The 26,211-nt window shown below is 30.6% G+C and overlaps 2 protein-coding genes across 2 annotated transcripts; both read right to left on the reverse strand.

Moving 5' to 3' along the window:
* Positions 1 to 305: 305 nt before the first annotated feature.
* Positions 306 to 3,396, reverse strand: LOC145332691 (uncharacterized). Its single transcript, XM_080177710.1, has 7 exons — positions 3,255 to 3,396; positions 2,817 to 2,858; positions 2,441 to 2,573; positions 2,026 to 2,083; positions 1,595 to 1,664; positions 1,157 to 1,233; positions 306 to 479 (listed from the first exon to the last, which is right to left on the reverse strand). The coding sequence occupies exons 1-7, from the start codon at positions 3,359 to 3,361 to the stop codon at positions 415 to 417; spliced, it is 552 nt and encodes a 183-aa protein (XP_080033836.1). The 5' UTR covers positions 3,362 to 3,396; the 3' UTR covers positions 306 to 414.
* A 5,143-nt stretch (positions 3,397 to 8,539) lies between these two features.
* LOC145332890 (sphingosine kinase 2-like) lies at positions 8,540 to 25,521 on the reverse strand. The gene is made up of 21 exons (XM_080177991.1): positions 25,203 to 25,521; positions 25,026 to 25,089; positions 24,432 to 24,530; positions 23,704 to 23,794; positions 23,413 to 23,464; positions 22,796 to 22,853; positions 22,200 to 22,283; positions 21,788 to 21,847; positions 21,594 to 21,633; positions 21,188 to 21,306; positions 20,772 to 20,860; positions 20,409 to 20,489; positions 14,812 to 14,891; positions 14,352 to 14,434; positions 13,045 to 13,170; positions 12,597 to 12,657; positions 11,035 to 11,131; positions 10,432 to 10,492; positions 10,091 to 10,172; positions 9,363 to 9,420; positions 8,540 to 8,821 (listed from the first exon to the last, which is right to left on the reverse strand). Exons 3-21 carry the CDS (start codon positions 24,521 to 24,523, stop codon positions 8,769 to 8,771), a joined length of 1,467 nt encoding a protein of 488 aa, XP_080034117.1. The 5' UTR covers positions 24,524 to 24,530; positions 25,026 to 25,089; positions 25,203 to 25,521; the 3' UTR covers positions 8,540 to 8,768.
* Positions 25,522 to 26,211: the final 690 nt, after the last annotated feature.

The following is a 26,211-nucleotide window of genomic DNA, read 5'->3' on the forward strand; positions in this document are numbered from 1 at the left end:
TCTTTGGCTTTATGTGTTTAAATTAAAATATGCAGAAGAGCTGAAAACCTGCACATTACTGAGATATTGTTAAAACCGCCGTGCTACCGTTATCTGTTGATATTTTACATGCCTGGCGCTAGGTCGCCAGTAGAGATAGAGAGCTGAAATTTTGTACATATATTTCTAGGCCCCTAAAGTAACTTTTTAGGTTAGCAGAAGATTGAAATTCGAAAAAGGGTATTTTCATGAAAAGATCTAACAGACATACTTTTGTTTAAAAGTGATATCTTAGTATATCGTCTTTACATTAAGTACATGTATCATTAATATTTAAGATTTATTAGATTCAAATATATTTGTATTTTAAAACTAGACAATGAAATTCTTAGCATTTCTTAAACCTGGATATTTATTAGCGCAGATACTCTATAATCAACATGTTATGGGGCATGTAAGTCTCCTCTCTTGTGGAATATATTTCAGAGGACAGCAATGACCTGCAATTTTTTATAAGTATCTAAACTAATTTAACATTCATTGATTTATTTTATTTTTTAGATCATTTTAAACCAATGGGTCGAGCTTTTCTACACTTTTTTTCTACAGTTGATTTAATGGATTTTCTTTTATTGTTAAGTGAGGTTTCTTACAGTAACAAGGATGACAACATCCATAATAGCGAAGCACTGAAACGGTAGGACAAACGGACATTAGCACTTGTATAGTGTTAGAACTGAAAAATCAGAATATAAATGTATAAGAGTCGAAGCAAAATTGTAAGTAAATTTGTTGAAAAACTTCTTGATATAGGATAATGTTTATGGACATACTTACATTTTTAGGACTTGATTAAAGAGTTGTTTCGTTTATAATATTGTACTTTGTTGTCCCAGGAATCAATATACCAAAAATCAGATCAATCGGATAATTAGATTACATAAAAATTTTTTGTTAAAAAAAAGAAAAATCAACATGTTTAAAATGGACGTACGGACATTCTGGTAATGATTATAGAGTTGCTACGCTTTCTAAATCGTACCTAACTACTAAAGGAATCATCTTGCAAAGTTTGAAATCGATAGGCAATTCTAACATACCTAAATTAACGAAAAAAGCTATCTGTCTCTAACGACGGACGGACGGACGTAATTATAGAAAAGCCTCTGCTGATTACCTCTAAAGCTGTAAGCTACCCCTCTGTCACAAGGCTTAATTCCCTTACATCTCTTTTGCAGAATACGTTTTTCATCACTGAATACATAAAAATAGTTAATTGTGTTATATAATACAACTTATATAATAAGAATATATTTTCAATTTATTAATGTAGAAAATAAAATAATCAGACTTAAACTTTACATCATTTTAAAGTATCCATAACAAACTTTAAAATGTAAACCGTAATATTTCAAAGTTGATTTATTATCTAATTTACCAACAACAGTTTTTAAAGAAAATTTCTTGAAACAAAACCGTACTATTTCGAAATTGAATTTTTAGAAGCATTTGATAGACAAATTTAGCAGACCAATTTTTTTTTTCTTTTAATAATTCTCCTGTTGGCTGTTATGATGAAACGTTAAAATATTTAGATTAAATAAACCTTATTTACCTATGAATCCAGAGAGAACCAGGTGATGAAGTTGAAAATGTGACTGGTTTACCCAAACGAACCAAAGGCTCTAGAAATATTTATAAATACCATACAATCATTTTTAAGTAATATATTGTGATGATTTCGCTGATCTACAATATAATTTTATGAAAGCAATAGAATTTATATGTCGAAATAGGATGCTAAATGCAGCTGATGCTGCAGAGCGCTGGATGTCATCAATATTAAATGTGAATTTAGAAGCAGCTTATAGTGCCTATAAAAAAAATGTTATGCAATACAAATGACCAATAATAGGCCAGTATACATTTTACCATTGCAATATTGGTAGAAAACAATGTATACTGGCTTATGTTTGGTAATTTGTATTGTATGAGGTCATTTTTTATGGACACTATAAGTTTCTTCGTGAATATAACAACTCTTACCAACAAGCCTCTCACAGAAGACAGCAGAATCAAACAAACCAATCAGATATCCAGCCTTCTATTTATTTTTAGTATTCAAAATTTTAATTAATTAGGGGTTTAGAGAGGTCTATAAAAAGTATTTCTGTAAAGGTTTTATTAAAAGTTGACTATAGATACATGACCATTTAAATGATCAAGACTGATGAGAATAAGATATTAACCCAAATCTCTCCAGATTCTTATAGTTCTGGTGCCTATATGACCCGAGCCATCAACAAAGTTACCAATTTACTTTGCCTTGGACATGACAACCTTATAAAATCATGGAAGAAATGATTTTTAGTTACAATTTAGAGCCAAGTTAGAAATAGATTTAACATTGTAAAGTTAAAACAGCTTCCATGTATTTATTTAAAGTTCAAAAATACTATTCCTGATCCGCTGTTGCAAATTTGTAGTGATGATTCCCATTTATAACTTCACCAGAGAAAAGTTTTAATACTCTTTCTATAGTTTTATTTAGTCTTTCAGGTGGATTGCATTCATATGAGTCCTTGTTAAAGTGTCTAAAATATAAAATTTAGTTAAAAAAGAACAAGATAAAATATTGCAAAATACAAATTCCTAATAACTTTGCTTAAGCTGTTTTATTATTATATTATCCATGCCTTACGTGCATGGCAGGTGTTTAATATTTTAATTCTATGATGGCTAAAAAGCACCCTTCTCTCCTCAAACACACTTATCTGCATTTTCCCGTGTTAAAATGAGATCCAAATTTAAAATGGCGGATGGCTGTTTTTTTTTACCTGATTGCATCACATTTGAAGTCATAGTTTATCAAAAAGCATCTATATATAAAAATATTTAGTTAATTTAAAATTTTAGAACTTACTTACAAGTGAGTGAATCTAAGTTATATGAAGAGTTTATTGATTTTCCATTATTTTTTGAAAGACTCAATTAATGCACAACTTTTGTATAAGAGTCTCTGTGAACATTTTGCGCCATTATATGAGCAGAGTTAGTCTTTCAATTGTTCATATGACAGGTCATCCTTTGAGTGGTTTTTTTAGGTTAAGTAAATATTAATGATTGCCCCACAGGGTTAGTGCCTCTGCATGGGAAATAGGAGAAAAGCTACTGTGAAAATACAATGAATCCCGCTACTTAGTTTTATTTCCTTTAACATTCAATAACAAAATTAATTTTGATTAAAAAAAGGTTCAGGTATAAAAATTACTCACCTAAGGTCTGCTCCATCAAATGTTTCTGTTGATTTTTCTATTGTTACTTTGTAACCATAACAATAAGTTAGGTTACAAACAAAGATAATTATTAGGAAGTGTCGCATTCTAGAGCAAGTTTCTTACTGACAGAGAAAGCTAGTATTAGACAGTCAAGTCAAAATTACAAAAGGCGTACATAATATGGCAATGTTTCATAATTGCAATTGGGGCACCATAACCTTAATTTCCTTGAAATAAAAAAAATTTGTGTTGTATATTTTAAGTTGGGAGAACACTTTATGGTTTTTAAAAAATAAATTCAAGATTAAATATTTTGGGTACACTGTTGGTTGAAATGATTCCACCCTATCATAATAGAAAAATTATCAAACCTTTTCTAAGCTTCAAATTTTATTTCCATTTATTTTTTTAAAAAGAAAAAGAAAATGAAATATACCGATTTTTGGATTTGACACCCCTATACACTTAAGAAGCTAGAGGTTACATGAATTGATGTATTGCTGGGTACAGGTATACGAACTAACAAAAACTAAGCAAAAGTTTTCATTTTTAAAGATTTTTATAAGTTAAAATTTATCTGTCCGTTTTTTAAACATTTGCGGTAGATGCAGTTGAACTATTTGTTACGACGCTCCTTGGAATAAACCCATTCTTTATCAACTTGCTTTATCTTTTTTACTCCTGCCATCATAAATTAGTGATGGTATGTTTAGCACTAGTGTCATTTACCTATGATTATTAATTTTATATTTCATGGTAAAATGATAAGTAAATTTTATTAACAGGGACGATGCATTATTAGACATAGTAGGATAGACTGGTAGTTTCAGAGATATTACTAGAGCAAAACTTTGCAAACGAATACAAGAAAAAAATGGGTACTTATACAATAATTTCAAAAAGGACGTTCCAAAATACTGCTCATTGACCATTGGCTCTAATTAACTCTTAAAACCTTGTCTATTATTTTTTTTTGTAAAATTTGATTATATGATTTATCTTTTTCTCTGGATGCTTTGCAAAAAAAATTAATATTTGCATCCAGACTCATTATCTTTTGTCTTTCAAACTAGTTAATCAAAATATCATGTTCGGTTGGGTGGGTTTCTTTTTGGGATGAAGCTTATATTTATATATATTTACAGCTTATTTTAAATTTTGTTCACTTAAAATTTCAAATTGGTACTTTAGATTTTACTAAAAATACAATTATTGCAAACCCCGACGGTATAGGATGGGCTTCCAAAAAATTTGAACATACAAAAATACGGCTTGTAATTAAACAAGGATGACAACATCCATAAAAGCGAAGCTCTGATATGGAAGGACAAACGAACATTAACACTTGTAGATTGTCAGAACTGAATTAGCAGAATATTAATGCATCAGTACAAACAATATTTTAAGAAAATTTGTTGCAAAACTGCATAAATAGATGATACTGTTTAAGGACATACTTACATTTTTGGGACTTGTTTATAGAGATGCTTCGCTTATAACATTGTACCTTGTTGTAATAGGAATCAGTTTTCAAAAAATCAGAAAAATCGGATAATTTTAATACACAAAAATTTGTTGTCAAAAAAGTTGAAAATCGACATGTTTAAAATGGACGTACGGACATTCTGGTATTGTTTATAGAGTTGCTAAGCTTTCTAAATTGTACCTAACTACTATAGGAATCATCATGAAAAGTTTGGAATCGATAGAACAATTCTAACCTGTTTAAATTAACGAAAAGAGCTAACTCTCTGTGACGGACGTTCGGACGGGCGGACGTACGGACAGACCGACCGACCCTAATTATAGAAAAGCTTCGCTTTTAATAAAACGTAATTGGATGGATAATCTATAATACAATGTAGAGGATTTCTGTCTGTTCGTCTAAATTTAAAGTTGTCGATAACTGATGAACTAATTGGGCTTTGCTCTTCAGGAAATATAGCCACTGCACTGGTCCTATGGTGAGTTTTAAGCTATTTTTAAGGGGGGGGGGAGTAGGACACCCCAACCCCTATAAAAGGAAAAATGCCACCCCTAACATTTATTTATAAATAAAAACAAACAAAGAGTATAAAAAACCCTAATTTTGTTGCGAAGCTATAAGGGGAAAATGTCTGTAATGCTGTTGAGAACATCAAATTTTCATAGGGTAAAAAATTTCTTTTTTCTAAAATATGTACTCCATAGAGATTCCACCCACCCACCCTCATTATGCATACTTTTGTAAACTCGCCTGACTATTTCTGTACTATTTACTAAACAGACAGACAGTCAAGTGTCAACCTATTGAATCTGAGAATATAAGACCAACACTAAAGTTTCCATACAAAACAACGACAAGTCAACCTAATTTAACTTTACATTTACAGCAAATTATATTTTTTGGTTTATTCTAGTCGATTAAAACAATATACATAAAACCCAATCGCATAATAAGTATTATAGATATATGTCTGTCCCTCTGTTCACAACTATTAAGTTTTTTAGTGAGGCTTTTAGGTTCTATCTTTTGTAGGTCTTAACCTATTTTCAGTGATTATGCATGTAAATAAAAACAAGAAATACAAGACTCATCCTACCCTTCTTTTTCTGCTCCAGATAAAAATATAAAAAATTAAATGTGGCTGATAACAATTTTTAGGCAGTTTATGATAACACCCTGCATATATTCCCTTTGTTGGATGAACTGAAATTAGTTTCCGAATGTGAACACATTTTCCTAGGTGTTTCCCAATCCTATCTCAATATTTGCTACTAGCTAAAAAACCTTCAAACTTCAAAAAAAAATCAAAATTTGAATGTATTAACGATTTATACATTATACATTCAAAGTTTTAATTTTTCAAAATTTGATTTTTTTTTTGGAAGTTTGAAGGTTTTTTAGCTAGTAGCAAATATTGAGATAGGATTGGGAAACACCTAGGAAAATGTGTTCACATTCGGAAACTAATTTCAGTTCACCCTTTGTTGGTCAAATTGTTTTTGAAATGTAACAAATAATTTTAAGTTCTATTTTTTTTCTAGAAAATTGTTTATACAGTTTTATTATGAATGACATGTCACATATTTTTAACCGTTTTGATTAACCTTATAGCTCGGAGATAGAGCTAAAGCCAACTCTTTTTGCTAAAGCTGCATGAGCCAGAGCGGTGCCGCCCTGTAACCGATGCTCTACATTTCTTACATCAACGTAGGCGTTCTTAGTCGGGAAACCATGCTTCCATCCATCCCAAAACCAAAAAGAGTACAGCTTCTCTGTGTGTAGTATATAAATGTGCATATTTCATATTGCTTATCCTAAAATTACCTCTTTTTCATAATATCCAGAAAGATTAGAAACCATTCCATACCGGGGACGAGGAGGGCAATGGCAGTTACATATTTCTCAGACCCTTCCTCTGCCCTTTATCAAGCAATTAAATTATTGCTGTCATTTTACTCGTAGAAAGAATATAAGAATGAATATGAGTCAATGACTCATTGATGAAAGATTTCCAATTGTGAAATGACCAACAAATTTTGGTATATAAATAGACAGATAATAAGATATTTAGTTTGATAGATAAGTAAATAAAAAGGTGGATTAATTTTAAAAAGGGTTGGTATAGACACAATGTAAAATTGCAACCATATAATTCTACGAAGTAACCGGAATGGTTAAGAAATGGTTGAATTACAACCAGGCGCTGCTGGGATATCAGAACACAAATGTATGGCACACACACACAAAGGTTTCTGTCTGTGTATACTTATGTTTCTGTGTGTGTGTATTCTTCTGTTTCCATGTGTGGGTGTCTCTTAGATCATTAGAGATAAATGACAAGGTAGCTTAATTTTTAATAATCATCTCTACAAACAAATAAATACTGATAAATCATGATAAAGTAGTGTTTGCAGGGATCTCAAGAGATGAGATGGATGATTGATTTTCATCCCAATGATGATAATCATAATTATCAAAAATACAAATTAAATTTATTAGTTGAAAAGTTAGGACACTACTTGTCCTGAACTAACCAAACAACTTAGTTAACATTAAAAGTACCCAAAGTTTTTGTAACAACGAATAACATAAGGCAGTAATATAATTTTGGGTAACATTGTGATTCATAGTCCAATGCCCCCCCCGGCCCCCCCCCCCTCACAAAAAATAAATACTGAAAAAAAGAATTCTTAGCGGGAGTAAAAGCTTTTTATTTTCAGGCAAGAAGTTTCCTTTAGTGGCTCATTTTTCGGGTATAGTCCTTTCCACGACATCTCTCCATAAGGAGCGATTCTTCGTATTTTTAAAATGGCTTTTTATAGGTTATTTTAGGTTAGGTTAGGTTATATTGTGTTAGGTGATTGCCCCACAGGGTTAGGTAATTGGCCCCGCAGGGTTAGAGCCCCCCGCAGGGGCTAGAAATAGGAGAAAAGCTACTGTGAAAAATACGAAGAATCGCTCCTTATGGAGGGATGTCGTGGAAAGGACTATACCCCATTTTTCTTTGTTAATATTTTGTCTAATATTATTATTCTATATGTTTCCATGGAGTGAGTGAATTTCATTGAAAATCTAGTTGTGTTTGTATTTGTATGTATAATGTGTCTATGATTTTGTGTGTAATCTAGTCTGTCTGTGTTGGGTTGTGTCTCAAAGGGAGTGTGGTTTATTATGTGTGTGTCAAAATATGTTTTTGTGTGTTTGTTTCAAGTGTGTAAGCATTGCCCGTTTGTCAAAAAAGTAGGGGAATTTAATTCATTAAATAAATAATAATATGACAGTGAAGATATTTAAAAAGTCCCATGCAAAGATTTCTTAGCGATTTAAATATCTGACTCATTTTGCTGTTTGGGGCAAAGCATTATGTTAAATCTACAGATCTTTAGAAAAAGTTTAGCACGTAGTTTATTATCAAATGTTTTAAATTCATAAGAATATTTGGGTATAGTCCCTTTCGTGGCAACGCCTCTTAAGGGGCATTTCGTCCTATTTTCACAGTAGTTTTTCCCCTATTTCTAGTTTCTGCGGGGGGCTCTAACACTGTGGGGCAAACCTAACCTTACTTAACATTTCAGTCATGTATATTTAAAAGAAACTAATGTCGAGAAGTGTTCATATTCGAGTAAATCCTTTAGATTACAGACAGACAGATGGATAAAATATAGAATGGATGTGGCTGGCGAGGCGAATCTTCCTTAAAATTCAGCCGAGAAATTACGTTTACATAAGAACGTTAAATACGGACATGCGGTCATTTTAAATTGTGCAGAATAGCTTTAAATTAAAAACTGGAAAATATTTTTTTAATTGTAAAATTTATTCAACATTAATATAATACAATATGAATTAAACTTGGTAATTATAAAAAATATTGCTGTAACTAAGTTGCCTGACCATCTTTTTACATGTTACATGTCTTTAATATTGCTTTTTTTAGAGGATCAAAAGAAATTTTATTTTTGAAATCTTTGTTATTATTTAAATGTTTTTTTTTATAAACAAATATTATTCTTGTGTCTGTGTATCTATTTTACAAATACTCTTCCAGTTGCTGCCATCATTTGGACTTGAATATCACCTGCAAAAAAGTTTTATTTTATCCTAATCTACTTTAGAAATATCTGTCTGTTTATTTGTCCATTGTTTACTTCAATATTTCCTCTATCTCTTTCTTTAATTCCCCCTTTTTTCAGCACTAAAAATTTTTCTAGTGTGGCTACGAAACCGATTAAGACTAGAAACGGCAATCAGCTATAATGAAAAATCATATATAGCATCGTATTACAACCAATTTTCCACGAATATTAAAATAAAAATCATAAAAATGATTCTAGTTTTGTTAACCGTGCCTTCGGTCCTTCCTTATAATTTTCATTTAATATCCGCGGAAAGCTGGCTATAATACGATGAGCTTAATAACTATTCTTGTTTTTTTTTTCATTACTCTTTTTCTTCCAGGGTCTTCTTTACTACACAAAGCGTTAAGGCTCCAAGACAAAGGTTATGTAATCAAAATTTTGTATTGGCCTAAAAAGCCATTGTTTAAAGTTATCATGTATGTTATTCTGGTATTATAAAAAAATATCCCTTTTCTAAATGTACTAAATGTTTAAACTTACTTGCAGGTATCTTCTGTTTATCTAGAATCATATAGGAGTTAAGCTCCTCAGCTGCTGGCTACAAATAAAAATTTATTTTAGTGTATCTATCTAAGGGATAAGACAATAGTCGATAAATTGAAGTACATCTCCAATTACCCTTCTGTTGATTACAATTAGTTGTTGAAACCTAAGAACACTCAACTTAATGAACTGACGTATCAAAAGAAGAAAACTTTGTGGACCAGTTCAATAAATAAACTTCTTTTTTAAAAATAAAGACCTCATCTAACAACTATTTAGATTTGTTTTCTATAGAAGTGTACCATAATTTTTTATAAAATAAGAACAAGCCTATCAAACAACTATACAGATTTGTTTTCTATTATAACTCAACAACAAATTAATATTTTAAATTAAAATGAGAACTAGCCTATTTCTGTCTAAAATAAAAGTAAAACTTCCAAATCAAATCAGCCATTCAGATTTTTAAATCAACACACATAATTTACTTCGTCAAAATTGGTTGATTTATGTATGAATTAAAATTAGGTAATGTATAGATGTATTTTGCCATGGAATTAATAGAATACACAAATGCAAGTGTTGCTTGTTAAATATGATTTTATTTTTAACAAACATTTATACATTTGTCCTTAAAAATATCCGGTTGTAATTCTGCTTGTTGTAAAGATAGCAGTGTCCCAACCACAAAGTATGTAATCCAGCAATCATGATCTTTTTTGTACCTGAATTTTTACAGCAGACACGGGAAATAGCTCAACTCCTGGTGTGTTGTAGATCTCACCTTTATCCAATCCCATTAACATTCTAAAAGTATAGCACGTTTTTAATCCGCTAGAGTTTGTAAAAGCTTATTGATTTATTGGTGTTTAATACCGTTTAATTCTTAAATAATAAGGTTTATTTAAAATCTCCTAGGAGTTGGTAGTACATATTCTCTATAACAATCAAATTTTCAGTCCGACAAATTATGAAATATCCTCTTATTTAAAGTAGTAAGGTTTATTTGTGTCTGGTGTAGTAATTAGATATAGAAGCAAGACATTATTTATAAATATAGACTTACTTCAAAAGATTTGATTTGGTACAGTTTTCTCGAATAAGCAACAGCCACATTACTCCATCATCTAACAATAATTTTAATTATCCACACAGAATAATAGTTTCAAGTAGATACTTATTGACTACAAAACAAATTTTAAAATTTTATCTTTCCTACCAGCCGAGTAAATTCCATTTCTTTCACGAATATTTCATTTCCGCCATAATTGACAAAACAAAAAATCATTGGAATCTTCACAATATATTTTCCAGGGATAATGGATAAAAAGATTCATTATTTTGGCTCCCTTTTTCTTTTGGTATTAGAAACAACGAACACTTTTTTTTATTTTTGTTAGTTTTCAAGTCTTTGGGTACCAGTTTTCAACTTCTTATTTGGTAAATATCTTATCTTTTTCCTTGGGCCTAATTATTTTTGATTATCCATATTTCATAAAATCTTACCTAGCTAAATTGTTGCTATTTTTCTAGGTATATCTAGTTTTGAAGACTTTTGAGCTAGAACTCTAAAATTGAATTAATTGTCGATTGTCTTATCCCTAAATCCATGTTATATACCTTTTATTAAACAGAAGAAGGCAAAAACTGCCACAGAAAAGGATCTTACCAAAGGAAGAATCTGGACAAATTTTGTTATTACAATCCAGGAATGGAAGATTTAGTACATGGACACCAACATATCTGGCAGATTCTGTTACCCAGTCCTAGATAGATAGAGAGATAGTTAGCACATGTGGACACCAACATATCTGACAGATACCCAGTCCTAGGTAGATAGAGAGATAGTTAGCACATGTGGACACCAACATATCTGACAGATACCCAGTCCTAGGTAGATAGAGAGATAGTTAGCACATGTGGACACCAACATATCTGACAGATACCCAGTCCTAGATAGATAGAGAGATAGTTAGCACATGTGGACACCAACATATCTGACAGATACCCAGTCCTAGGTAGATAGAGAGATAGTTAGCACAAGTGGACACCAACATATCTGACAGATACCCAGTCCTAGATAGATAGAGAGATAGTTAGCACATGTGGACACTAACATATCTGACAGATACCCAGTCCTAGATAGATAGAGAGATAATTAATGGACACCAACATATTTGACAGATACCCAGTCCTAGATAGATAGAGAGATAGTTAACACATGGACACCAACATATTTGACAGATACCCAGTCCTAGATAGATAGAGAGATAGTTAGCACATATGGACACCAACATATTTGACAGATACCCAGTCCTAGATAGATAGAGAGATAGTTAACACATGGACACCAACATATTAGACAGATACCCAGTCCTAGATAGATAGAGAGATGGTTAACACATGGACATTAACATATCTGACATATACCCAGTCCTAGATAGATAGAGAGATAGTTAGCACATATGGACACCAACATATTTGACAGATACCCAGTCCTAGATAGATAGAGAGATAGTTAACACATGGACATTAACATATCTGACAGATACCAAGTCTTAGATAGATAGAGAGATAGTTAACATGTGGACACCAACATATCTGACAGATACCCAGTCCTAGATAGATAGAGAGATAGTTAGCACATGTGGACACCAACATATCTGACAGATACCCAGTTCTAGATAGATAGAGAGATAGTTGACAATTAAATTTTTAAAGGTATTATTTCGTAAATTTTGGATTTTAATTTTTATCAATCACGTTTTCATTAAAATTATTTTTTTCTGGCCTGTTATACTGATTCATATTCAGTGTTCTTAAATTTTTGGAAGCCAGATTAAAAGGTTTGCTTGATTTAAAAATGAAAAATAAGAAAACTTTTATGTGCGCCTACATAAAAAGAGGTTTATATAACTTTTTATAACTTTACACGTTTTTAAATATAATTGAATGGCTTTAGTTTAAATTTATAAAATTTTGAAAACCTCTCCCATGTCACCTCCCTATCTTTTGCAAAATAGCCTTAAAAATGCTACCTGTTCACAAGATTTTACTGGGGACACATATAAAATGATCTATACGTATTTTAATAATTTTATTCATGTAATTTTTTCAGTAATTAAATAGATCACCATTTCCAGTTAAGATGTTAAAATAAAAAAAAAGGATATCATTGAATTTGAATCGTTTGGCAATTTAAAAAGACTTTCTTCAGCTAAAGTTGTTTACCTGATAAAGTGGTGTAGCTGTATAGGGATTTGTGCAGGGGTCCATAGTGTGAGAAGATTTCCTAAATAATTCTATTGTAAAAGATATATCTGAATCCTGTCCTAAATCTAAAATATCACAGTAATATATTTCTATGAAATTGTTTGAAGAAAAAGAGTTTTCACTTCAGTGAATTTATTTTTCCCACCTAAGTTATAATAGGTTGTCTGTTTGTACTTAAGGATATCGCTAATATGATTTTCCGTCACAGTGTAGTTTTTCATAGGCCCTGAGAAGATTTATAACTATGTGGGGGAAGTGCACCACCACACTACCGAGAGAAATCGCTCCAACAAAGAATGACCACTTCAAAAAAAATTACTTTTTCTTTTTTAAAATTAAAATTGAAAAGAGGGGGGGGGGGAGGTTGGCAATCCCCTACATCAATAGGAAATGTTCCTAATCGTACCTGGGAAAAACCGGACTTGGGGCTGTTGGCGGGTCACCAGTTGGTGTAGGTGAGAAGGGAAGGGACGTATAAGGAGCGGTGCTGGCAGCTGAACGCCGGCCGCTATAATTCTTCAATGATGACTCTCTACCGTAAAAAGGAAAATAGTTTTGTTTTTTGACAAACATTTTTTTCAACAATTAAAGCGTAATAAATAAACAACTTTTTAATTTCCCCATTTTTAATAATGCCTCAAAAAATATTGAGAATTTTGAAACAATTCTACATATCGTTTCGGTTTGGTTTCGGATAATAGTTATTTCTAGCATCGTATTATAAACTGCTTTCCGCCTTTGGCACCTTGGGGCTAAAAAAACTGGTTTTAATCTTATGATTGTACATTTTTATATTCGTAGAAAGCTGGATATAATACGATGCTAGACAAAGTTTTTTCGTATGGATGAGACCCGGTTCCTTTTCACCGGATTCGAATGAATACGAGAAAAACTAATCCATCATCTCCACTTTGGTTAGGAGTTTCAAAGACATAATTTATGTAAAAGTAACAGGATGTTTGTATGCTAAAGATCTCTATAAACGATGCACCTATATGTTTCTCCTTTACAGTTGTAGCATCTCATAGGTCCTAAGAAGGTTTATAGCTATTTTGGGGGAGGGAACAACCATCCTTGCTCTTAAAACTAAACTTGAAAATGGACAGAGGTCTCCAGATGCCTCCAGGGGCGCAGCCGTCAGTGATTTATAAATAATAAAAAAGTCTTATTATCGGTGAGGGGGGACTGTTTATTACACTAGACCCTTAAGTTTAATATATAAAAAAACGTTTTCTTATTCGTTGGCTTAACAACTTTTGGGACTTTTATGATGCTGTGAGAATTGGTGCAAAAAATATGACGTAACAAAAAAAATTAGCCAATGAGAGGCCGTTATTGACTAATGGCGGCAATGGTAGTGGCCGCCATTGGTCAATAACGGCCTCTCATTGGCTAATTTTTTTTGTTACGTCATATTTTTTGCACCAATTCTCACAGCATCACTTTTATTGAAATTTGATTGGTTAAATTAAATATCCAAACGTTTGAACCTCTAATTGTAATCTAAAGAAGGGTAATTTTGTGTATCATCATCGGTGATGAATATCAATTTGTCGAACATTGTCTTATCTCTTAAGATCTTTGTTTTCTATTGTTATTTACATCTTCTTCAAATATTTAGGAAGGATAAAATTTTATCAACTATGCATTTATCCTTATTTATTCTATTGTATGGAAAGGACTTTAAAAAGAGTGACATGGAAAGGATTTTACCTCTGAGTTCTATTATTATTGACATCCTCTTCTATATTGATAAAACTAAGCGTACATAACCTTCTGTCTAGCTCTTCCCAAGACTAAATAAACACAATATAAAAAAACAGTATAACTATTTTGGAATATTCTTTAAGTATATTATTTAGTACTAAATCATTTGTGAAGGCCTGCTATATATCTTTGTCTGTGTGGAAAATAGTCTACTAAGGCCTTTATTATTCTGCTTTTTGTTCTTATGTTTTAATTTTTTTATTATTTTTAACCAAGCAATATGAATATTTTATTAATTTTTTCTTTTTATTACTAATCTAAAGCTAATGTATGTTTTATAAAACATTTGAAAAAGTCAAACGATTTTATGGCATCTTAAAATTATGCTTTTTTATTTAAATAACTAAATCTGACATAAAACAAGAAACTAAAAATATTTACTGTAAATAACTCCTTAAATTATTACCAGAGCATAAGAATGAGCCAGTGTTGGTGGCTGTAGAGCTGAGTACACTGAATACGGATTCTGATAGATAGACATCATTCCTAGGTAAATAGATAGGATGGATAGTATAGAATAGAAAAATAAAATAGATAGATAGGATAGAAATATGAGATAGATATATAGGATAGAAAGATGAGATAGATAGATAGGATAGAAATATGAGATAGATAGATAGTATAGATTGACTATAGGTTTTCTGAAATAGATTTTCTGAATGGACATAAATGTGGAAAAAACGTATAGACTGCGTGGGTGCAGGGGAATATTCAAAATCAAATAAAAGTGGGGCTATTTGATAGGATCCCTTATTAACAAAAAAAATTCTAAAATGATATCAGGAAGTTCAGATCTAAGCTAAATAGAAAAAAAAATTGGCAAAATTTAATTTTTTTTTGGTGTTCTCTCCAATCTAGGATATTTTTTTTATCGAATATACTCTCTCCTTTAAGTGTCAAAACGGTAAAACCTTTAAAAAATACCTTTCTTGTCAATGTTATTTAAAATTTTGAAGATTCAATTTGGTTGTATTCTGGAAGTTAAACCAATCCTGTATTCTAAAAAAGGTGGTCTCAAATCCTCTTCTACGCCCCATGTAAACACCCTTCCTAATCGACATTGGTGAACGGAAGTCATAGGATATTACACGGTGTTTATACAATTTCCATTTTTTTTTATTGGCAAATGATAATAAATAGAATTGTGTATAAAAGAGATAAAATTATCTTACAATACTCAATAATCTTGCTTAGAAAAGATTGCTTCTAATCTTTTAGTCAAAATATTGAAGGGCCTCCAATGAATTTAGGGAATACCAAAATGAAATGTTATTATTTTCAATGTTTTGTTTCTTATATGAAGTATAAAAGACTTGGGCTAAACTAGTCAACTTTAAGTCTATAATATCCAGTAACGTTTTTCTTGACTGTTACGAATTCACACTAAATGTCCAATAATAGTAGTAACTTGATATGGATTTCATACACAGCGACAAATAAACATTACAGCAAATAGTCATGTATTATTGTTTTACAAATTTAGTAATTTCTTACCGATATGTTATAGGTCTTATTGCTAAATTTTAATGCATATACCTAATCATTTTGTGCTGTCTTTCTATTTTTTTATTTTTCTATAACTGCTCACAAGTTCTCATAGAACTATATACTTTGTTTCTTTTAATTTAAAGAAAATTTATTTTGTTGTAAGAATAAAACACCATAAGAAACAATTCTCACCTGTCTAAGAAAGCTCAGGGATTTAAAGGAATAAGAAAATGGCCAATAAATTAATGTACATACCCAATATAAATACCCAAAATTTAACCCTCTTGTAGGGTATAATTAGTGGTTGAAACGTTTGGACACTCAACTTAACAAAGTTACCAAAAGTTATTAAAAGTTCCCAAAGATGTTAAGCCAACGAATAAGAAAACATTATTATAAAACTTTTGGTTTTTGGACTAGTGTAATAAATAGCCCATAGTCCCCCCCCCACTCTCTCTTTTTGAGTCAAGCTACTCAATAATTTGATCGTCGATCATTCCGTCGGTAAATAGGAAAGGTTTTTCTCTGCCAGTAGTTTTCAATTTAACTCACGACCGTTGCTCAAAACAAAGCGCATCCGCTCGTCGTCGGGAGGTGATAGGTTTAACACTGCGTCATAACTAAAGACATCAAAAGTTGTTCGTACTTGTACTATGTCAGGTGCGCGACATAAATAGATAGAGTAGGGGGAATGCCTTGGCTCAAAACAGGAGCAACTCATACCATGCACTGTTAGGACTTCTGAGACAAAGGTCGTGTAATCAAAGAGTTAGTTGTCTGATGGGTGTTACTTAACCTAATACCCTGGGTGTTTGGACAGAAAAGGATGGTTTTTCTGGGCTGTTTTTGTAAAACTTTTGGGACTTGTTTAAAAACAGCACAATATCCCCCCACTTTGTTTTTGTAATGTTATAAGCGAAGCATATTTACTAACTAGACTTTAAAAACAGGGATGGCAACATCCATAAAAGCGAAGCACTAAAACAGTAGGACAAACGGACATCATCACTTTTATGATGTCAGAACTGAATAATTAGAATATAAATGTATAAGAGTCGAAGCAAAATTGTAAGTAAATTTGTTGAAAAACTGCTTGATACAGAATAATGTCTATGTACATACTTACATTTTTATGACTTGATTGTAGAGTTGCCTCGCTTATAATAATGTACTTTGCTGTTCCAAGGAATCAATATACCAAAATTCAGAAATGTAAAAAAGTAAAAAATTCAATATGTTTATAATGGACGTACGGACGTTCTTGTAATGATTATAGAGTTGCTACGCTTTCTAAATCGTACCTTACTACTACAGGAATCACCATGCAAAGTTTGAAATCGATAGGAAAATTCTAACATGCCTAAATTAACGAAAAAAGCTATCTGTTACGAACGGACTGACACTAATTATAGAAAAGATTCGCTTTTTTAATAGTATGTCAAAATAAAACGTCCTGTAATAAGTTAGCCCTTTTCGTTAATTTAAACAGGTGTGAATTGTCCAATCAATTTCAAACTTTTCATGATGATTCCTACATTCCTATATTAAATTATCATGACACTCTACTTGTTTTAATGTTCGTTTGTCTTACCATTTTAGAGCTTCGCTTTAATGGATGTTGTCATCCTTGTTTAATCATCATCTGGAATGTACGTCAATCTATCGTCCATATTTGCATAGGATAACATTTATTTATAAGGGTATTAATACATATCATTTATTACTGTAATTTAAAATCTTATTTTTAAAGTAGCTTCGCCCCAAAAAATATAATCTGTATGGGTTGTTTTGTCCCGCCTTTTATAATGTAACTCCTACTTTTTTGTCATGGATCTAAAGGATAAGACAATGAAATATAAATTTTTATAAAAATGCAATAATTAAACACAAAATTTCCCCTTCTGTAGATCACAATTAGTGGTTGAAACATTCGGACATTTAATTTAATGCACCAACCAATCAAATTCAATAGAAGTCTCCAAAACTGAATAAAACATTATTATAATGGAGACTAGTTTAAAAACAGCACAATGTCCCCTCCCGTCGTTTTTTTAATGTTCTAAGCGAAGCATATTTACAAGCAAGTCTTAAAAAATTGGTATATCCAATCCATAATAATTACCCTTTAATTAATTAATTTTTGTCCGAACTTGACATTTAATGTCCTATTACTCTACATGTGTTTATGTGTGTGTATCCGTTTGATTTATTGAGCTATGCTTTATGAATTTTGTTATCCTAGTTTAATTTTCTCAAGTTTATATTCTAACAAGGATTACAACATCCATAAAAGTGAAGCTCTGAAACAATAGGACAAACAAACATTAACACTTGTAGAATATCAAAACTAAATAAATTTAATACAAATGTATAAATCTAAATAAAATTGTAAGTATATTTTTGGCAAAAATGCTTAAATACAGGATAATGTGTAATGCCATGTTTACATTCTTAGGACTTGATTATAGAGATGCATTGCTTATATCATTGTACCTTGTTGTAATGGGTAAAAATCAGATGGTCAGGATAATTATATCATATAGTAAAATTTGCTGTCAAAGTTTTAAAAAAATAGCATGTTAAAATGAACGTACTGACTTTCTGTTAACGATTATAGAAATGCTACGTTTCCTAAATCATACCTATTTTTTATAGAAATAATCATACAAAGTTTGATATCTGCATGTTAAAAAATTATAATAAGTTTAAATTAACAAAAAAGCTATCCGTTAAGGAAGGACCGACCCTAATTATAGAAAAGCTTCGCTTTTAAAAATGTCAATAGACGTGCAGAGTAAAATGAGACAAATTAACAAGGACATTCCTGATTCATGGACGTGAATAATAATTTGTGTGATGAGATGTTAAATCACATAAATAATACACAATTTTTAAGATAATTTATGTACTAAAATATGGCTCAAGAGGCAGAAATTTTTGTTTTGGTTGTAAAAGTTTTAAAATCAAAATTTCTCCTATTTTATTTTTAAATGTTATGTTGTTTGAAGATCATTTTTATAATGTAGCTGCGCTGCCAACTTAACATAATATGTTGTATTGGTATTCTCCTCCTTGTCAATTACATTACTCCTCCCCCTCGTAAAGTTAAGGATCTGAACAAAAAATTTATTTTAATTTGTCGGAAAAATGTGGAAAATACGCGATATCAGTGGCATGTGTTAGGATTGTGTAGAAGAATGTCAACACCCCCCTTAAAACTAATATTGGGAAGGCCTGTCTTCCACTTTTTTCAATCGCTAACGGTTGCACCAACTCCTGGTGAAGCACTGTGCACGCCACTGCTTTTTTTTAGATATTTTCATAGAAAAGTCGATCCGTAGATTTAAAAATCTTAGCTAAAACTTTAATTGAATTATAATTCGATTTGATTTTCATAAAATAATAATTTTTTAAAAAAGGTATAAGAAGAAAATTATCTTTAGCTTGTTTACGCTGTGAAATTATGGTAATATATATGTTTATTTGAAATTCATCTGCTTTTCCTAATTACATTAACTCCCCAACTCTAATTTTCATACAGGAAGTGTTTTATTGTCCAAAATTTTTCTGTCAAGGATAACTAACAAACAAGTTTAAAAAGTTAATAACATTAAATGTGAACACAAAATAACGCATAGAGTCCTGCAGGGTAAATACCCTATTGAAAGTACCAGAAACATTTTTGGTCCATGTGAGGGAAAATATCCCAAATTGTTTTTATTTTTTAAATCTTTTTTAAACCTAATTAAAAAATACTCTACTAAAAAAACTAATTCTAAAGCACTATAATTAAAAGTGCTGAGTTTGCATGAAAGGTATGACTTTAATTTTTAACCTGATGGTATAAATTATTAAAAACTGCAGTCTGCACCTGTTTCTTGTAATTTCATCCTTCCTCAGGGATACAGGGATAAGTAAATTAAAATAAATTGTTTCCACTAAAATAATTTAAATCTTTATAAATAAAGTTTTCTTGTAATGTAAAGGTTGATTATGTTACCATTTAGTGACCTATAATTGTTTATAGTACTCCAAGATACTATCACGTTTTTAAAAAAATATAAAAAAAATAAATATTTGCAAAAATTAAATTTTAAAAAAATCTTAAATTATTTTTAAAATATCTGTTTTTACCTTTAAAACTACATTTACTCTTAAATTGAGAAAAAAGTTGTATTTAATACAATAAAATTTCTTTAAAATTATGATCGGTTTGCATAGCATATTATTAGAACTGTTATGAATAGATTATGATTAGACCTTTTCAGAAATACTACTATTCAGAAAATCTACACAAATGCAAAATCTACGCATGACCATAGTATAGCAAGATGAGATAAATAGATAAGATAGCAAGATGAGATAGATAGATAGAATAGAATTATTAGATAGATAGATAGGATAAAAAGATGAGATTGATAGATAGTATAGCAAGATTAGATAGTTAGATAGATAGGATTGAAAGATGAGATAAGTAGATAGGATAGATATGTTGATAGATTGATGAAAACTTACCATTAAGAGATGGTTGAGATTCATAATGTTGAAGATGATTGACTAGTTGCTGATGGTCATGGGGTAGATGAGGGTGAAGGCCTGCAAAATTAATAAAATATGCTTATAATATGTGTTAAAGTACACGGGATAAAGGATCAAAAGATTTAAAATGCAGTACAAATAAATTTTATGTCCTAATAGATAAATGTATTCAAAGAATTGATATGACAAAAGTAAAAGATGTTTTTAAAAGTTTTAAACAGCTATTTCATAGTTAATTATTAAGGTTAAATTTAACACAATTTTCTACGACAATAATCACATATACATGCATCCGCTAATATTATTATGAATACTATGGATAGGACATCCATTAAATACCTGCATGTCCATATGGTGGAGGTAACTGAACCTTTGTCCTCCTGGAGGGTGAGCCTCCAGTATCCTCACTATGACTAGAGGTGGCATATCTGAATGAAACAAGGAGGATTACATCATAAATGAAATTTTAAAACGGGGCTAGTATTTTATGAGAGCTTAAGATGAAATTAAACCGCCATAGAGTTTTTAATGCCATAAAAAGAGGTATTGATCAAGTGTATTTTTTAATACATTTCAAAACACATTTAAATACAAAAAAGTAACAAAAGAATGAGAAAAAGAAAAAATGAAAAAGGAAAATTGCCAAAGATGGATTGCATAATGGAAAAAAGACCAGGATATGAGTTATTTCAATCACTATCGATCAATATTATTACGTAACACTAAAAATGAAAACTTAAGTTGAACTTGCTTACCCTTGAATAACAGAAGGATGAAACTTTTTGTGAGCACCACCATTTTTATTTAGAACTGGGACAGAAAACTCCTGGGATGTTTCTGTCCAGTCAGAATCTGTGTCTCCGTGTATTGGTACCTAGATTTATAGATTTATTTATTCAGGGACTGCTATTCAGCCGATTAATTTTATTTGCAATTGCCGAAAATTAAATATTTTGTTGGCGTAGAGTTGGCGTAGAGTTGGCGTAGAGTTGGCGTAAAACTTGTTTTTGATGTAACTAAAGGGAAGTAAATAAGAAGGGGGGAAATAATAGAAGGGGGTTGTGGGGAAATTTTTACTTGGAATTGTTTGTCAGAATCACATTCCCTTTTCCCTGGATTTATTGTTCTGAATAAAAATAATTATTAAAAAATTAAACTTACATGGATAGTTGTTTTATCTGGTACTTCAACAGGGACATAACTAAAATTGAAAATATTATTTCTTTTTGACATTGATTTCAAATAAATAATTAAAATTGAAATATCTTTTTTTTTCAGGTAGAGTGGGTTTTTAAACTTCAAATCTACTAGGTAAAAAAGTGCACTAATTACAATTACTTTACACTTTGTATTACCTAATCGTTCCACGGTATACTCGACGTTTGCTGAAGAGTAGTAGAAAATACAGTGCATATCTAAAAAATATCAAATAATAAAAATAACACAAAACATAAAAAAATAGTCAAGGCTGAGTTCTACATTAATGTAAATAGTTATTCCATAGTCCATACCCATTTATAGGGAGATTAGGCAGCAATCTTTGAATGTTTATAATTACAATCGTACTTGTAATCGGTTAAAGAAATGTAAATGCTTTTTAGTTATTTATTTAATATTATTTTCCAAATTTGTTACTGAGTAAGAAGTCAAATAATCAAATAGTAAATATCATAGGGAACAAATATTTAAACTAAGAAATAACAAATATGTAATTGCAGAAATTTGATAAAAAGCTTAATTTTCATAATTCTATTATCTATCTAATACCTTATATCAGTAAAACTCTTAATACTTTTCATATAAAAATGAGCGTCTGCTAAAAGCCCCCATCCAACTGAAACAAGACCAACCCTAAAAAAAAACATAAAAATATGATTTTCATTATAGGATAACTTACTTTTAGACAACCGTCATGTTCATCACCTCAAGCCTAAATTTTCTGCAGCTAAAGTCTTAACGGCTTTTGTTATAAACAGCTGCAAAATTAAGTTATAGCTAGAGTCTAGCTAAAGATTTTTTTGTAAATCACCAAATTTTGATTCTTCAGCAGTCGCAGCAAAGCTCATTTTTCCTAACATGTCGCTATTCAAAATACAATTTGACTTGAGGGTAGTGTTTGACCAAAAGTAATTAATCCTTTAAAATAAATGTTGCGCTTCCTTGTTTAATGGAAGTGTAATCTTTTTAACCTTTTCATATACATTTTGTTGCTCTATTTAATGACAAAATTGTTTTGTTGAATAGTTATCACTGTTTAAGTTACTTGTTTCGGTCTGATAAACATTGAATTATTGTAATTTGTTTAATATTGCTGCCTTACAAATGAATATAATTGTTCTTGTTTTATAACCCTGACTAAGTACCTTGTTTCTTGGTTAAGTCTGATAAGCATTAAGTCTAACGGAGCCAGATTACAGCGACCTACAATAAAAAAAACAATAAATTATTTCTAAAATTGATTTATCACAAAGCGTGCAGAAATGGGGTGTCTTCTAATCTACATCCCCCTAAAACAAGATATTAAGAAGAACTGCCTTGGAAAGTTTTACACCCCCTGGTAAAACATTGTGCACTACACTGCTGAAAAGCCTGTTTAGCAATATGTTGAATCTATTCCACAATAAGAAAAATAAGATATTGATAGTGATTGTGATTGTAACAATGTAGAATATAGGTGGATATTAAGACAGGAGAAAAATTGTCGTCAATTTAGCTTGCTAACATGGATATTATTGGTCAGTTTTTAATCCAATAGGAGGGGAGGGGATAGGGTAAAGGAGGTGGAAGGGGAAAATCGTTATTTTAGCCCGCTAGGAGTTTCACTTTATTAGAGGACATAAAAAGCTGGTGTAAGATCCCAGTAATAAGATCCATTCAAACAACAATCCATTCCTGATTGCTTGATTTTCTTTTCATTAAGATTTGTGTGTCTAAAACCTGACCATTATAAAACTAGTTCATATGTTTATGTTTTTTTTACCTACGGCCAAAGCTTGTGATATGACTCCATTGTCGTTGTCCAACTTATCTTCCTAAAACATAATTTAATTTTAAAGCCAAGCTACTCTGTAGTTAACCATGTGTGTACTCTTTTCTGTACTACGTTTCTTCTTTCTGTAATGCTATATTTTCTCCCACTTACTTTTCAAATTTGAAATTTATATTACCTCAACTCTATTTCATATTAGTTAATTCTTATGTTTAGATTACTATTTCAAAAACGTCGTCGATACTATATAGCATTGTAATTATCAAAATAAGTTTCAAATACCTGTGCATCTAAAATTGATCTGCAAAAGGCGTTTGATTTTCCCGCTGGAATTATGCCAACTGGAAATTCCAGGGCCCGCCGCCAGTCACCCCTGAAATATTCAGGGAAATGATGACAACATATATTTCATTTTCCCGCTAAATTTTGACGAGGTAAAAAATCCAGGGCCCAAAACTTAAAAAATAATGATGCTGGAATGTTCTGTTGTCATACAAAGATACAGAATATAGATTTGATTGAAATATTTAATTTAAATGAAAACAATCGTTTTTTTATGAAAATAACTTCATGTAATTTTTGACTAACAATATCACCTTTTCTGCAAAAAAAATTTCCTTCCAAGCACATTGTCCCTACGGAAGAACTAACCATCCCGCTAGTCTTCCTTCGGCAATTATTACTTAATTTTATAAAATCTTAACAAACACATCATAACCTAACTCTTAATAGCTATTTTGTGAGATATTATTTGATGCAATTCTATGTAATTGTATGATTTTGATTGGTTTATTCTTTCTACAAAAGTAGGAATGTTTTACTGAAACTTTGTTTAAAACTTTTTTATTAATTCCGATTTAGGCCAATGTCAATCCTTACAAAACGAAAATTATAGACAATATAGACACACCTCTTAACCTAAAGTCCATTGGGCACTTACTTTAAAAGTCCTTCGCCTGTCTAACCATTTTACAGATCTGTATATATGATATCAATCTATCCATATTTACCTTACAAATAAACCATTATAGACTTCATGTAAAAGTGCATCTCCAGAAATGAGCAGTACTCCCCGCCACTCATCTAAGTCTAATTGTCTCATAACGTCCCTAAATAATAACAAATAAACAAATGACAACAAATTTATAAGCGAAGCAGGAAAATTTTAAAATTTTAAAAGATATACTAGTTCAATAATAAAGAGCATTAGACTAGTTAAGATCCTGTATTAGTTATCCTTTAAATCTTTATTTTTTATAGATTAGTTTTGAGGAAAATCAAGCAGAAAAATTTCCGTAATATTCTTATATTTCTTAAAGTGACAACTAAATATTTTAATTTACACAAATTACATTTCAAAAATCCACCATCTTTAGTGGGTAATAATATCCTAGCAGCTGCGCTACTAGTCTCTAGGTGATCTGTATTCAAAGGAGAAAGGAAAATAGCCTAAAACGAAACATAGATATAAGAATTAAATAGCCTAAAACTATCCAGGGAAAATAAGAAGAATACATTTAATGAAGAATGCAATCAGTTTGTAGTTATCGAAATCTTAAGGTAAATATTTACTACTATAAATACTTTAAATTTCTTTTTATTACCTAGCGTGACCTTTTCCTCTTGTAACAATAAGCTCCCAAGGAACAGCACTTTCTATTAGGACACCTGAAATCAAACACTCTTTAAAATATTATTAAGTTAGCTCCTTCATAAATATATCTATTTCTAAATAATCTACATATGTATATTTTGTTAATATTAAAATTGTCGAACAATACCTGCCGTAGCCTCCCATATTTGTTGACTATTTCCCCGTCCAGACACAGGATTTAAAAGAACTGTCCAGTAAGCAAAATCATTTATTTAAAACTACATAGAAATATTAGAAATTAACCTAATAAGACCCATGAAAAGCCATACAATAACAATTCTAAATAATTTTGTCTGTATTTTCATTTATGACTTTTTGTGCTTCACTTATGATGGATGTTGTCATCCTTGTTTTAAAATAAGTAGAACTTTGAAATTACGGGAAAAAATCTTGTCTTTAAAAGATTAGCCCACAATCTAAAAAAGTATGAAACGATAAATTCATATTGAGCAAGTCCATCATATTAATGAAGATTAGAAAATAAACTTTTCAACTTAATTGACCATATTTATAATTTGATTTTTGTGTTTAATAAAATTCTTATAAAACTTTGAATTGGTTTGTTTAAAAGAAAATGATATATTATTTCCTAAAAGAGGGTTTTCATTCATCAAACTGTATTCAGGATCTACGCCTAAATTTGAGAGAAATAGACAGATTATTGATATATAATATATATTATAAAGATATAAGATTAGAAAGATAAATGCATTTAAGAATGATATATTGATTAACAGGAAAAGATAGAATGTAGATAGATAGGGAAGAAAGATAAACATTAAATAATGAATAATGATAGTTTATACTGAATTTTGTTTTGTGTTTAGTTTTGAAATATTCATAGATAGTGTGAGATAGATTAAGATACCATCTAACACAAAAAGAGTTATAATTGGCATATCCTGTATCTACTGTGTGATACAAAGTGCTTTTGATGACTGTGTACAGACATACCCTAACTCTAGAATAGCAGCGCTACTATATTACATAGCAGCTACATATCAAACCAGCAACCAAGCAAATAGCCGTTACTATACAATCCTACCTATGCAAACTCTTGCTATAGTTGAAACCCAAACACTCGAAGTCTTTATTGCTTCTTCTCTTCTATAAATGAAAAACATACAACAATATAA

Source organism: Acartia tonsa, chromosome 11 (genome assembly GCF_053477335.1).
Source record: "Acartia tonsa isolate MP-2025a chromosome 11, ASM5347733v1, whole genome shotgun sequence".
In the NCBI taxonomy this organism is placed as follows: Eukaryota; Metazoa; Arthropoda; class Copepoda; order Calanoida; family Acartiidae; genus Acartia; species Acartia tonsa.

Excerpts from the sequence above, each read along its gene's own strand:
- LOC145332691 (XM_080177710.1), bottom strand. The coding sequence starts at position 3,361 with ATGCGACACTTCCTAATAATTATCTTTGTTTGTAACCTAACTTATTGT. Across the intron at positions 1,665-2,025 it reads CTTCTGTGAGAGGCTTGTTG|AGCCTTTGGTTCGTTTGGGT; the intron begins GTAAGAGTTGTT and ends AAATATTTCTAG. Across the intron at positions 480-1,156 it reads GGTAGCTTACAGCTTTAGAG|GTCATTGCTGTCCTCTGAAA; the intron begins GTAATCAGCAGA and ends AAAAAATTGCAG.
- LOC145332890 (XM_080177991.1), bottom strand. The coding sequence starts at position 24,523 with ATGAGACAATTAGACTTAGATGAGTGGCGGGGAGTACTGCTCATTTCT. Across the intron at positions 21,307-21,593 it reads CAGATAAAACAACTATCCAT|GTACCAATACACGGAGACAC; the intron begins GTAAGTTTAATT and ends CTATAAATCTAG. Across the intron at positions 13,171-14,351 it reads AATAATAATAGAACTCAGAG|AGAGTCATCATTGAAGAATT; the intron begins GTAAAATCCTTT and ends TTTTTACGGTAG.